This window comes from Antedon mediterranea, chromosome 1 (genome assembly GCF_964355755.1).
Source record: "Antedon mediterranea chromosome 1, ecAntMedi1.1, whole genome shotgun sequence".
NCBI classification, from domain to species: Eukaryota; Metazoa; Echinodermata; class Crinoidea; order Comatulida; family Antedonidae; genus Antedon; species Antedon mediterranea.
This window is the reverse complement of record NC_092670.1, coordinates 24664024-24678790: the sequence shown is the minus strand read 5'-3', so window position 1 is coordinate 24678790 and position 14767 is coordinate 24664024. Positions and strand designations below refer to the sequence as shown.

At 30.7% G+C, this 14767-nt stretch overlaps 1 protein-coding gene across 2 annotated transcripts in view; it reads right to left on the bottom strand.

The window, feature by feature from the left end:
• LOC140063527 (ankyrin repeat and fibronectin type-III domain-containing protein 1-like) overlaps positions 1 to 14767 on the bottom strand; it is a 70756-nt gene that overhangs the window by 44835 nt on the left and 11154 nt on the right. Inside the window, exons 1-2 of one of the 2 annotated variants that reach the window (XM_072109880.1) lie at positions 13479 to 13581; positions 9048 to 10130 (exon numbers count right to left, since the gene is read on the bottom strand). In XM_072109880.1, coding sequence (XP_071965981.1) covers positions 9048 to 10129 — 1082 coding nt within the window. In that variant the 5' untranslated portion in view covers position 10130; positions 13479 to 13581. Of the gene's footprint in view, positions 1 to 9047; positions 10131 to 13478; positions 13582 to 14767 lie in introns of those variants that run through there. The other variant, XM_072109881.1, reaches the window with a different exon arrangement.

Sequence of the window (14767 nt, the reverse complement as noted above, 5' to 3'; positions counted from 1 at the left end):
ATTTTTGTGCAAAAGTAGAATTTGTATTCCTACTAATGCATTTGACATGTTCTCACAAATTAAGCAACTTCCTATAAAACAGAATAATATTTACCCTCTAACAATTAATTATGACCTAATTTCCTGATGAATATAGGGGATCAGCCAAAGAAATATTTGACCTCAAATGACCTACATTAGCAGAATAAATTAGTTGGCAGGTTAATTTAGGAAAATATACATTAAAAATAACTTGATGATTTGCAAAAATTGTTGGACATTAAAGATAAAGGGAAGTCTTGAAAGCGTACATTACATGGATTATACACGAGCTTGCGGAGTTGCGGTTAACACTATCTAAGGTCTGCACAGGTACGACTCATTATAACCAATTAACATCACATTGGTTCAGTTCACACGATAATCCTCATATGATTTTGACAGTATTAATTAGGATAAATTACTGTTTAAATAAAACCAACTTTCTTATATTATAATAATCCATTGAAATATTTACAGGTACTTATTTTGAATAGCTTGAAACATACATAAACTTGTATGGCTTGAAGTTATTTTTGTCTTAAATTAATTTGAGACAATTAACATTGCAAAAGCTTCTTTTGTTTTAGTCTGGTCTCTAGTAGCCTGGAAAAAGAACGGCAGGTGTTTAGATGGACCTGTACACCGGAGTAGGCCCCACTCTTTTGAATGATGTATTGGGTGCTTTAAAGTGCAAATAAGCCAGATGTGTACAATGCACTTTCAGTTGTAAGTCCTCCGAAAAGACTTGTTCTACCACTGACACTGTGGTCATGAGCCATACGGGGCACAGTGTCAACATAGTACAGTAGATCTTTGAACAAGAATTATCAATGCTTGAAAAAATATACAATTCATTTTACTTTACTAAATACAGTATGTGCAATAGTTCATGGACATGAACATGATTATGAAATATTCATAAACTGTACAAAATTATAATAATCATCTTATTAATGATATTAATAGATAACAATTTACAAGGTTACCATATAAGTACTTTATAATTAAGACATACAGGCTACTCAACTGTATCTCCTTCATCTATCTTGTCTATGTGAGAGAGATTATTAATGAACTACTGATTGTCAGTATATGGAAGCAGTAACAGCATTCTCTATCAATATACAAGCGTCTTATTATGTTAAGAGTTGTTTGATATATTTAATCTATTTACAAAACTTTCTAACAGAGATTTTTAAACCACATCCTCACAATCACTATCTATTTCAGTTATCCCCACGAGTGAGAAACCGTGCTTTAATTAAGAATTTAAATCCAAATGTTCTAAATTAAGAATATTAAAACCTCACACTTAAGAATTATTCTAAATTAAGAATATTAAAACCTTGCAAGAACTTTGTATCTGATTAGAATTTTTTACCGGGTTCAATTTATATTTGTTTGAAATTTTCTTGTTTCAGTTTGAAATAACTGTTTATCAATTATAAACAATCATAATAATTTTATAAAAGATAAATAACAACAGTTTAGATTAAGTTATTGTGACATTTTAATAAATAACAAGTAATAAAATGAAGTTGTATGCAAATACAAAGACTGGTATTGATTTTACTATTATTAAAGATGTAATGTCCCCCAAAAACATGAACATTAAAGATTAATAAAAAATAAAAAAACTTTGGCAATTTTACAGTTTTAATAAAGTTAATCACTTATATTAAAAAATGTTTTCACTTATAAAAATAAAAAATAAACGGTTAAATTCAACCAAACCCCATTGAATTTTTTCTTATTTGACTATTTTTTGGCTTTAAATTAGTTTTTTTGTAAAAAACACTATTATAAACATGTTTATACTCTATCATATATTTCATTTTATTGATATTAAATTGAAGATAAATTAAATTTTTAATAATCACAAATTCAGAATATTTTAATCTCACAATTGAAAGTACTGTAAGTATAATTATACTCTTGATAAAAATACTTATAGAGGGCAGCAAAGAAAACAATATTGTTCACACATTGTAATAAACAACAGTAAATAAATAAATAAAATATGGTTTTTATTTATTCAATTAAAATTTGCTATTCTAAAGTTTTGTGTTAATCTTTAAAAATTTTGATTATTTAAATTTCACAATTACAAAGTTTAAATCTATTTTCTAAACATGTCACTTGCTGATCTGTGATTGGAACTTTATAGAGGGCAGTATAACTCTTTACAACGGTATAACTCTGAATGAATATAAGAAATTAGTATTAAATTACATAACAAAAATATTAATTTTGCTTATGTTTTGGCAATGTTTATTTAATATTAGCAAACAAACAAGAAAAGCAGCATTTCAAGATTTTGCTCTGATATTTAACTGGCCAACCAGAGTATGCATTATAATAACCAAATAATTCCTTAAAATGGACCTGAAATGGACTTTCGATTTTCAAGAAATTCACACATGTTATTTAAATGTATCAAATTAACACAAACCCATACAAATAAAAACAAAATGTATAGTATTTTGAGTAAAAACGAAATTTTAAGATACCAAGGTAAATTAGCGAAAATTACGCACGCCATTGCAATATTCTATTTCAACGGCCGTCGGAAGCCTCTATATTCACGACGTCACATCGAGACGATGATATCGAGAGCGTGTATGCCACCCGATAGTCAGTGAATGATCGACGGCCTGGAAAGATACGCGAAGCTTTGACACTAATACTAATTTATTCAATATCTAATGTTGTTGAAATATAGGTCCCTAAAATGTACTTTGTTTGTTCTAAAACCCAAATTTAGAAGGCCTACCTCCCAAACCTTTACTAGGCCTAGGCCCCCAATCCAGCGCGCGGAGTCGATCCACCACCCACATCATGCGGCGAGGCTCCGTTTCATGTGCATCCAAGGACCAAAGCGATATCAACAACTTGCTGCGCTCATTGTCAAGCTAAAGTAAAATATGAATAAAATTCGTTTCGAACTGCCTGATTCGTGACAAATAAATTATCATCTCGTATTACTAATTTAATTCTGCTAAACTAAAAACTAAAGAAACTAACACATTTTAGCAGTATAAATTACGAACGATATACAAAATACACGAACGGAAAATATGGATACGCATCATTGCGCACGGAGCTGTATCCCGGACAACGTTGCCAGGCCAACTTCGGTATTGCCAGAAAAAAACCGTTGATTTTAAGATTTTAAATCGTCATTTACTCGATGAATAACCGTTTATACGGTAATAATTTTATCTAAAAAAATTCTAAATACGTTTCTGCAAATGCACAAGCATTTTTTAGAAAATACTCCATAGATTTCAAGAGTTATAGCCAAAAAACTGCAAATTGTCCATTGGAGGGATAGGAATATATTCGCAAAGTGACGTCACCCGCGAATTTTTTTTGATTTTCAAATGGGGCTTTCCCCAAAATGGCCAATTTATATTTTGTAACAATATACATTCTAGCAACACTAGCCCCCAAAACATCATTCTAAAATGAAAAATATCGAAAATCCATTTCAGGTCCATTTTAACTAATACAAATTCAATACATTCTACAAAGATTGTATGTAGGGCCGTAGCCAGCAGGTAGGCAGACGAGGGGCTCGCCTCTTTGACATTTTCACTACCCAACCAATTCGCCAGCAGAGATCATTATAATTTTAAAGCATCTTTGCCTAGTCTGTTTTTAACCTCTTGCTACGGCCTTTTAAAAGTGTCAGAATAAAAATCACAAAGAAGTGAGTTTACGGTTATGAAGTGAGCCCTCTATACTCTAGCTAATGACAGGTGATAATAACAAAATATATACAGTACTGTACCAGTATTCCTTTTGAAACTCATTGAGGTGGAAAATAAAAAGTAAATTAATATGAGTTCCCGAGGGCATTGACTATGTAGTATTTTATATAATATAAAACATTTCTTGTCAGTATCAATTTTATTGCTAACAATTTATTAACGTTATGAGTTCATCAAAACTATGTTGAACCAGATGTTTTTAAGTGAACCTTTGAATTGTAGGAAATATTAAAGCATATTAAATGTTTTTGTCATAGTTTTCCTTTTGTAGTTCATTTTATGTTAAAAGGAATTGCAAGTATTGTGTTATTCTGTTACCTAAAAAAAATAAAACATACATACACAAAAACATGATTTATTGTTAGATCTTTAAACAAATTTGGATTATTAGATATTTTAAGCAATTTAAAATGTAATCTCATCTTTCCAATTACTGTATACTATATTTTTTTAATGAATCAAATTAATAGGCTTTGACTGTACTATTAGGTAATATAGGTTTATTGTTTAATTATGATACAGTACTAGACAATGTCTATGAGCATGCTCAGAAGACTACAATCTAGCAAAATGTTGGACTCTATGGTTTCATGATAGAGTGATGATGTCCAGGATGTCATAATTTTGTAATAAAAAAATATGTTATATGGTGTACAATGTTTAATGTAAATTGGATTAAGTCATCAAAAGTAAATTGAAAAGGAAACGTATCATTTGAATACAATTGAGATGCAAATTAATTCCAGGCAATTAAGCAAGGTACTGAATCTTTGCATATTTTAAGATACACCCGATATAAAAATGTCAAATATCATTGTATAATATTGATCCAATTGACAAAATATAGAAACCAATTACTATTAAATGTCTTTATTTTCTGAACTATATTTTCAATTTTTTTTCTGTAAGCCATTTATACTGGTAAATCTTGCTGGTAAAACCAGGGAGTTATAAAATATTGTACAACTCCGTGGTAAAACTAACTTTAGGAGAACCTCTAAAAAGTGTGTTAAAAGTTCTTCAATCCTACAGTACAGACTCTGGTTAGACAAAACAAATGAAGACAGCATTGTACCAATTAACCCAAATCTGTGTACCTTCTAGATTTACCCCCTAGGGCTGTGTAGATTTCTGCTAAAACCACAGAACACAGCAGCAGCAACCTTACTAATTAAATAAGCTAATTGGCTATAGGTTGATGATAGGTCATTAAAGCTGCTATTTCCACGGCAACCAGTGCTTTACCTTAATTGGCTGGTAGGGTGCAATACTGTTGTTATGGTGATAACATTTTCAGAAAATTCAGGCCAGTTCATACATTTTAAAATAGTTTATAGACTTCTAGTATATCTTAGGAGTTTTTAAAAAATCTTTATTTACTTTAATCAACTTTAATATAATAGTTAATACTATACTAGTTCTCATAAGGATTTTAATATTTTATTGTCCCCAAAAGATGAACAAAATTAACAAAATACTTTTGCTGTATAAAAAACAAAGATTGTGTGACATTCAAATGGCAAATTCAAGAAACTTTTATTTAAAATTAATTTTTTTCAGGAGGATAACATCTTCAATTGTCAAATAATTTTACCTAATGATAATTGTTGGTATTCTATACTGCAAACCACTTTGGAAAACAATGTTAGCACTGAGAATAGACAAGTAGTATACCCTTACTATCTCAATCAATAGTCAACAACGTAGGATGTCTTAAGTGTTAAAAGATATACTACACAAATTTTGTGTTTAGTTTCAACACAAAGGCTTCTTTTCAAGATGTTAAATTGGCCGTTGATTTCTGTTAAAATGCAAGCTTCTCAGCATATGTAATATGGGGCTCTTTGATGCTAAATGAAGCAAGTAATTCAGGAGTAGAGTGCCTTCTCTACACACCATGGGAAAATCACACGTTTCTTTACAAATAAATTTCAATAACATTTATCATCATAAAAGAAACGGATTGATTGAAGTGTGCAATTTGAATTTTATCTAACAGTTCTAACCAGTTTCTAACAGTATCTAACAGTATCTAACTAGTTCTAACATTCTAATATATCCAACAGTTTTTAAATAGTTTCTAATAGGATAGTTTCTAACAGTCTATACTGGTTTTGAACAGTCGAACTAGTTTTCAACAGTATCTAACAGGCTAACCAGTTTCTAACAGTATCTAACAGTTCTAACCAGTTTCTAACAGTATCTAACTAGTTCTAACATTCTAATATATCCAACAGTTTTTAACTAGTTTCTAATAGGATAGTTTCTAACAGTCTATACTGGTTTTGAACAGTCGAACTAGTTTTCAACAGGCTAACCAGTTACTTATAGTTTATTTATAAATAGTTTCCTACAATTCTAACAAGTTTTCAAATGATTCTAACTTCTAACCAGTTTCCAACAGTATCTAACCAGTTTGTAACAGTATCTAACTAAACAGTTTCCAGCAGTAAACCAGTTTATAACAGTTTCCAACAGTATCTAACCTTACCAACAGTATCTAACCAGTTACCAACAGTATTTAACCAGTTTTCAACAGTACTAACTAGTTTTTAACAGTATCTAACCAGTTTTCAACAGAATCTAACCAGTTTCCAACAGAATCTAACCAGTTTCCAACAGTATCTAACCAGTTTCCAACAGTATCTAGCCAGTTACCAACAGTCTTAATTTCTATTTAACGAATTATCTTAAATTATCTGTGTGAACTTTTGATGGACTTAGACTAGATTGTATCAAATAGTGTTATCGTAATAAAAGATTTCTTTCCAATTTTAGTCCGAGACATTGCACAATATTAAATCCACATACCGGTAGTTAATTTGGAAAAACAAAACTAATTAGAACATACTAATTTTCAATCAATACAGATAGTTGGTACTAATTATAGAACCAATTGATTGCCTATTGCTCTTCCAAAACTGAGATAATTAAATCTGCAATGGATGACGTATATACTGTAGTAGAGTGTTTTGTAAAATTACTAACTGGGACAAACAACTTCTAAAAATAATGATTCAATTCACGTCATCTAATGTTTACAGAATGTTTATAGGCTTACTGTACCATCACTCGCTATTAATAGAAATTTTATGTCTCATTGTAACCTAGTAAGAACAGAAAAATTCAGTGCAATTGTAGGCCAGTTGTGGGATGTGCGAACACAACCCCCAAAATGATGACGACATTGGCATCAGAGTGCATGAACTTTGTGAAACAGCAGATCCAGAGTTCTCAAATTGCTAAAATTAATTTCAGTAATCTTGATAACAAATATCCGTAGTAAATACATAATTTCAGTAGTAATTTTTTAGTTGCATAATAATACAACATGTAAAACAGCATGATTGTGCACAGAAATGACTTTTTGACTCGACAGTTGAATAGTCATTTGGTGCTTTATGAAAACAAAAGGCTACCATGTTGTTTTGACGCTAATCATGAAAAACTAGGAGAAAGGGCTTATTTCAGTTGTAGCATTGATTAAATTTTCAAAATTATTGTGTTTTTAGTTTTACTGGCGTTTTCTATAATCAATGGGTCAAATCATAATTTTGCGTAGTTTGTATTGTAGGCCTACAGTATGTATTTCCTAATATTTACAGTATTAACATGTGTTAGTAATTTGACCAAATTTTCTTAGTAAGTACAAACACTTGTGTACCAAAATCAACCCATCAAACATTTAGTGCTAAATCATCATATCAACGTAACACATGCCAAAAAGTACTGCGACTTTACAATATTTTCTCATCAAATTCTCAAGTTTGACATTTTAACAAAAGATGATACTTTGACGTCATACACGTCCTATGTTTAAAAGCAGAATGACATGTTTTTATTAACAAGTTGGTCTTACTCTCAGTGGTTAAGGTACACATTTTATGTAGCTATAACCTTATGACCTTTAACCTCAACAACCTTTTTACAAGATTCAGCATAGTGTACTGTAACACGATACTTGGCTTGTGCTCATATATGTTCCCCCTGCTGAGTAAAAACATGATGATAACATGTTTGGTATGCAAATTTGTGGAAAAAAAAATAAACTCACTATAAAACTTGTTATTAAATTATCAATGAAAAACAACAAATCAGTTTTAATTATTTATGAAATATAATAATCTAAGAAATATAGAAGAGAAATTCTGCTGTAGAATAGTAGAAAGTAATCCCAAAAACTGGTATTGCAAATTAATGTAGGGGCCTAAATATTAAACCTAACAATAAACAAGAATATTTCTTACAAAAAACGCTGCTCGCTTATTGTTATTGCTAAGGTCAAGTCTGGGGGTCACTTCATCACGCCTAGATACTTCAAGTATCCTATTACAAACAAAAACTTCAATGGACTGTTTTGATAATAATTCAATGATTATCTGACAGCGAATTATATCATGGGACTCATAAATACCAGAATGCTTTGGGATTTGTCTTTAGACTCTTTTCTCAGCCGTTTTTGGATTCAACAGGTGGTACCAATAAATTATAGTGGAGTTTCCATTTTAACAAAAATGTCAAAGTGTAGTACTATAAAGCTGCTTGATTTCATCTAATGAATGAGTCATCTCGTGTAACGTAGCGGGCTAGAGCAGCAGCGTGAAAAGAATTATTTCATTTATTTTATTGCCACAAAAATAGGCTAAGAGTTGCATTGCAATGCACCAAAACACCTGATGACAATTTATGCCTGCAACTCTGCTACAAAATAATTTCAGAAATCTACATACACAAAAATTTTCTAAATTCCAAATTTTCAGCAAATGGAAAAGGAAATAAAGTAGATAGTACTGTAAGTATAAAATAATGAATGAAACTATCAAAATAATTGGTCCTAATAATTAATCTCACAGGGTAGCAGGAAGAAGAATACAATTATTATACTGCAGGGCAAGGTTGAAGGAGGCGGGGAGGTTTAACGTCAGTACGCTTAAGTATAAGAGAGATGTTAAAACCTTTATTGCAATATTACCATGGAATAATTCAATCACTATACAGTAGTAATTCTGCAGTTTGGAAAACGCTACAGCTGCAAACACACTTTGCTCGTTTAATTTAATTAATAATCATTGATGTCTCTTTATAAAGAGATCTCACTTTGAGAAGACGGTCTCGAGGGTCTTCTGTCTCGACACATGAAATTTAATTAGAAAATTATATCTAAAAATAAATGCATTTAATTTGATTTTTAGTTACTTTAAACTTTCTTTATTTATTATTTCAGGCTAAAATTCTAAACAAATATATACTTACTCAATGTTAGACTGAGATGAAGTTAAAGACGCCTTAGATAATTTTTCTCTTGGGTTTGTTCCAACTGGAAAATAATTCAGTTTTACTTGCTTAGGTATATCTCCAGATTTAATCGAAGGCCTTGTTCGAGGTTTGATGGTGATTGTGGTATCTTCTTCCGATTTTGGGGCCGTCTTACGCTCCCACATTTTTAAAATCTCTGGATTGAGGCTATTTCCTCTGGCCCTCGATACTGGCTTGTTTGTTAACATATCCAATAATAGATTAACATCATCCATATTATCGTCTTGCAAAGATTGTTTATCCATGTTGGCTTCCAAGGTAATATTTGAGTCAGTTTGGTTTGAATTTATCAATTCATTAAGCCGCTGAGTGGGGGTCAGATTCGATGTGCTGACCGCTCTCGGTTTCACTTGACTCCTCATGTTGGAATGTAGTAACTCTGCTGGTGTGTGGTGTTGCTTAGCTGTATTATCAAGGTTACCCAGGCTCCTAGTGAAGCCTGTTTTGCCTTCATATGAGGTCTGAGGCCTGTTTTGCCTACACCGGAAATTTAACAGGTCACTCGGTCGTACCCTCACACTGAGCTTATCAACGAACAGTGAATCTTCGATTGGATTATCATTGTGATCGTTGTTTTGGCCTTCTAGCTCACTTGATTGGCTTAAAGTTGTATTTTTAGATAAACCATTGAACGGCTGTGTTAAAGAATGTAATGATACACTCTGTTGTTTTAAATCTAATGCACTTTCTGGAAAATCCTGTTTTTGTATATGTACTTGTCCTGTACTATTGTACAATCCTTGTGACCTAGGGTTCCGACGTTGCGCATACGGTATACTCGTTTTTTGCGTGTTCGGTTCTCTTATACGTGGTGTGTATTGTATCGTATGGTTTCCATTTGAAGGTTTATCTTCCCACTGAGCATTTTTGTTAACACCAACGTAAGCACCATGTACATTGCCACTGACTGGAAATCGATAGCTGCTACTGGTGGTGACATACCTGGTATCAGTTAAGGCATCTTCTAGCGGCAGACGACTTTCAAAATCTTCAAAGCTATACAGCTCAGCTCCTTCCATTCTGAAAATTATCAAAAATTAATTTTAAAATTTAAAAAAAAATGAAAATTGTCGAGTTGAGAGTATCTGGGTCAAGTTTAGGTAAAATTGGGACTGCTTGTGTGTTGGCAATCAAGATTGGAATTAGAATATTCTTTATGAAAAAAGAGAGTAAAAACGAAAAATATTATTAAACAAATAAAAAATATGTGAAAACTGAAACCACACACAATAAATCAATCTAAGAATTACTGGTAATATTAAAATAATTTTTTTAAATGGATGCTATTTAATAGTACAATATTAAAATAAAATATAAATATTAAATCATATTAAATAGGAAATACTGGTACAAACAGGAAGAGTTAAATTTTATTGAAATAATTATTAGCATAAATGATATTTTCTAAAAACATATTAAAAAAAATTGGAATTGTATAATAAATGTTTGAAAATCTTTCAATCTAAACAAAATTGATATATAACAAAAAACTTTATGAACCTTCAACAACATTTTTAATTATTTGTTTGCTTTAATGTTCAAAATATATAAACCATGTTTATTTAAATAATGTACTGTAACTTAGTACTGTATATAAACGATGCTTATTTAAATAATGTAATGTAACTTAGTACTGTATATAAACAATGCTTATTTAAATAATGTACTGTAACTTAGTACTGTATATAAACAATGCTTTAATAATTATTATACTTTTGTAATTTTTCAAATTTTCAGATTATTTTAGCTTTGTAATTTTCATTACATTCTTATTTATTTGTTTATGTATGTATAAATCCACCATTGCGATACAGATAGTACCATCACATTAAATAAATATCAACATAACAGTAGAAACGAAAGTACGATGGCATAAAATTATTACTCAAGCATCATTAGCTTTGTTTTCTTCTAAAATTCTACTTATCTCAATGAGGCGTCACTTCATAATGACAACGTACTGTATGCTTTGGGAATATATGTGATATTTCTAATTTGTTATACTGTGTAAAATGTTTATAATAGCAGTTTACTTATTAAAATCAAGTACCTCAACCTAAATTATTTAACTTCTACTAGGTGTAAAATATGTGAATCTCAGGCTACAAACAATACATACAAAAAAAAATGTACCTACGTTTATTAAACATTATATCTAAACATCAAAAAGAGATAAGTACGCCTATCCAAGATAAAATCAAACACGACTGTTCCAAATGCTACAACAATGTTTACTAAATAACAGTGGGCATTCAAAGAGATTTTAAATCCTCTTAATAACGCGGCATTACTTTAAAATTACAGGGTAACGGCTTTAAAATAAAGGACTTCTTTTCTGCTTCAGTAAGGATACATTGGGAACAACAGTGGAATGCTCGCAGCTGGAATTTTCCTCAAATAATATAAATCTTGTGTACTCGACTGGTTTTGAAACAAAAAATAAACAAAAAGAAACAAATTTTCTTAGTTGTCCGAAGAATCAAATACTCGTCTTAGAAATCTCGTCATATAATCCTTGTTAAAAGGACAGCCCTGGGATCCAAGTGTCTTCTTTAATAAGTGTGTTCAATGAATGTTGTAGTTTTAAAACATATATTTCTTCTCATTTGTTGCACAGTAAAGTGTCCCCCTAAAAGGGGTGTTTCAGAGCCTCAGTTCTATTTTTCTACGTTTATTCTAATATGCCTATTAAGTAGCCTACTTTTTTTATCAACTACTGAGACCAGTAAATTCTACTACTGAGATGGATGCTAATTTTTTCCAACATGTTTGTAGTTCCAAAAAATACATTGAAGATATAACAAATTTAATTAAAGTTTATAGTTGTTCTATACCACACGGGGTACATATCACTTTCAGACAAATAAATAAACTGGCTACGATAAGAAAATAATATTCTGCAATTTTTTAAATTTAACCTATTCAATGATTGCTTATTTACTCACCGTTTTGTAGACTTATTCCCCATGGTCGACAGTTATACTTTCTTTCTACAAGGTGCTGAAATTGCTACAAATGGTTGATATTTACGAGACTCACAAGACATAGATTACGATTGTGATGATACTCATTCCACGATTAAGAGTTATCCAAGCAAATCTCAAACATATTGTATGATCTTTTAAACTATTGTGCTCATTATTTTCCTTGAATATATGATTGTTTATCTTATTGGTTGAATGACATGGATAATTTCTGAGCTGGTAGATATTGAAGATGGAATTTCTTCATGCCTCAGGTGTGTGGAAATAATTACCGAGGTGATTACGGTGCGAAAATGTAATCAAGCCCAACGTACTACCACACTCAAAACAGCTAAAAAACTAATTTAAACTTTTAAAATTCAGATAAAAGTTATTACTAATACTTAATATTTCTAACTATAATTACATTGGTATATAATAAGATGTACAAATTCCAAAGATATGGCAAACCATAGGTGGTGATTAGTGTGTTGAGTACTAGTTTGTGTATAGTTAATTTACAGACATGACCGCCTTCTATATTAACTAACAGTGATATGACTGTTTAGTAATATGTTACCACAGCGCTCTCCATGCCAAAAATAATTACAGTATAGCCTTTGATATCAAACGAACGGTGCAAATAAAAACCCATCAAGTATCCAACATGGGTGTACGATTTATCCGACGTATTCCATTGTATTATGAAAAAGTGGTATAATTTAATAACATGAGTGAGTCATTGATATGTCCTGCTAGGTTTACCAGGGTATAACAGGTGATGCCGTTGTATTAAGAAGAATCTAGGTGTATGATTAAATGATAAGACCTACTTCTTAAATCTGTGTTCACACATAGAGTTAAAAATGTGATCACACAGAGTAAAAAATGTGTTCACACTTAGAGTTAAAGTTGTGCATTCTTGATCTGAATCGAATCCAAGTTACTGCAGTAAAGTGCTTGTTATGGTCAGTATTTACTGTATATTACTTAAATATATCTGTGTAGTTTATCCCAACACAGTTTATATACTTCTGATATTTAACTCTGATGTAACTTTTACTTTGATAAATTCAAGAATGTTAAATAAGACTAGGGGTATATCGAATATTTGAACATAGTTTGAACAAGCTAATATTAATTAGACTGCAATGACTTTTAAAAAAGAGCATGTAAACACTGCTACTGTAACCCATTGTAGAGATTACTAATTATTAATTAAACATACAGAAAGAAACGTTACTATATAAATGTTAGTGGTTTTTTTACAGATCTATGAGATCCACTCAAATGACTGACACTAAACAAAAACAAATATTAACATCAATTATTTATTACCGCTACCTATGGTTATTTTAAAATACAGATAAGTCATTTTATTGTTAAAATATAAATAAAATCTTACCCATTCTACGTGGTCAATATATCTCATTGATATAAGTCATAAAATTTAGTCGTAGCCAACTAATACTTAATGTGATAATCTCTCTTCAGAAAAAAATCCATACAAATAAAAAATTACAGGAAAACTGGATGAACAGCCATACAATAATGTAACAAATTCATTCAATATAAATTAAGTTCGCATAAAAACCCAGCTGCTGTGATTTGAACATGATGGACGCCTTAGTAGCATGCAGACGGCGAAATGTAAGTCAGGCATAACATTGCCAGTCTCATTTTGTCGGGCATAACTACATTTCAATCTCAATTTGCTCGGTTTATGATTTTAAATGAGTCAGAATAGAGTACAAAGCACTAATCAATATGTGCTGATCTCTCAGAATATTGATTTGTTGAATAACGCTAAGTGAAATCAGTATATGTAATACACACTTTGTTTCAAATCCAGCAAGTGACAAAACATAAAAACGTCACAATTCTATTCTTGTACATAATTTAATTAACAACCTGTGAAACAACAAATTTGGCAACAAATAATTTCCATTGAACTAAATTTACATAATAAATTAACTAATTTTTTTTTATTGACAGATCTGTGTTATTACTTCATAGTAAGTATCAATCAAAATTGTGTGTTTTTTTTATAATATGTATGAATAATAATCTCTAACAAAGTTAAATACCTAGGGGCCTGCTGAGTATGACATTTGGGGAAAATAAGAAGGGGGGAAGAAAAGAGATATTTTAGATTACAATGAATATGGACAAAATAAACAAATTATTTCTGCCTGAATTTAATTCATAATATCATAACAAATATTGGCGATGCCCAGACAGACAGATATATTTCTCATAACCTTCTTGGTAAATTACCAAGGCTGGTCTGTTTTATCTTATAAGACATGGAAACTAAAAACAATAAGTCAGGCTTGACAAAATACGCAGAATAATCGTGTTTAAACTTGGCAATAAAAAAACTTCAATCATATTGAAGATTTAAGAATTAATGTTTCACAATTTTAATTTGAAAAATGAGAAAGCATGACTGCCTTTGGGATTTGATCCCAAGACCATTACATTTTTGATTGGTTGTTTAATCAAAACATAATCCTGATAATCCATTAAAATGTTATCAGTATAGTGGATAATTCTCTTAAGGATAAAAAGGAATACTTTAATATTCTTTTTTTACTATAATTCCACAGTTCTCAAAAGGTTGTTTGAATGTGCGGATGGATAAAACGACACGCTACGCACGTTTACCGACTCTGGAAGTAGGTTCTTTCTCCA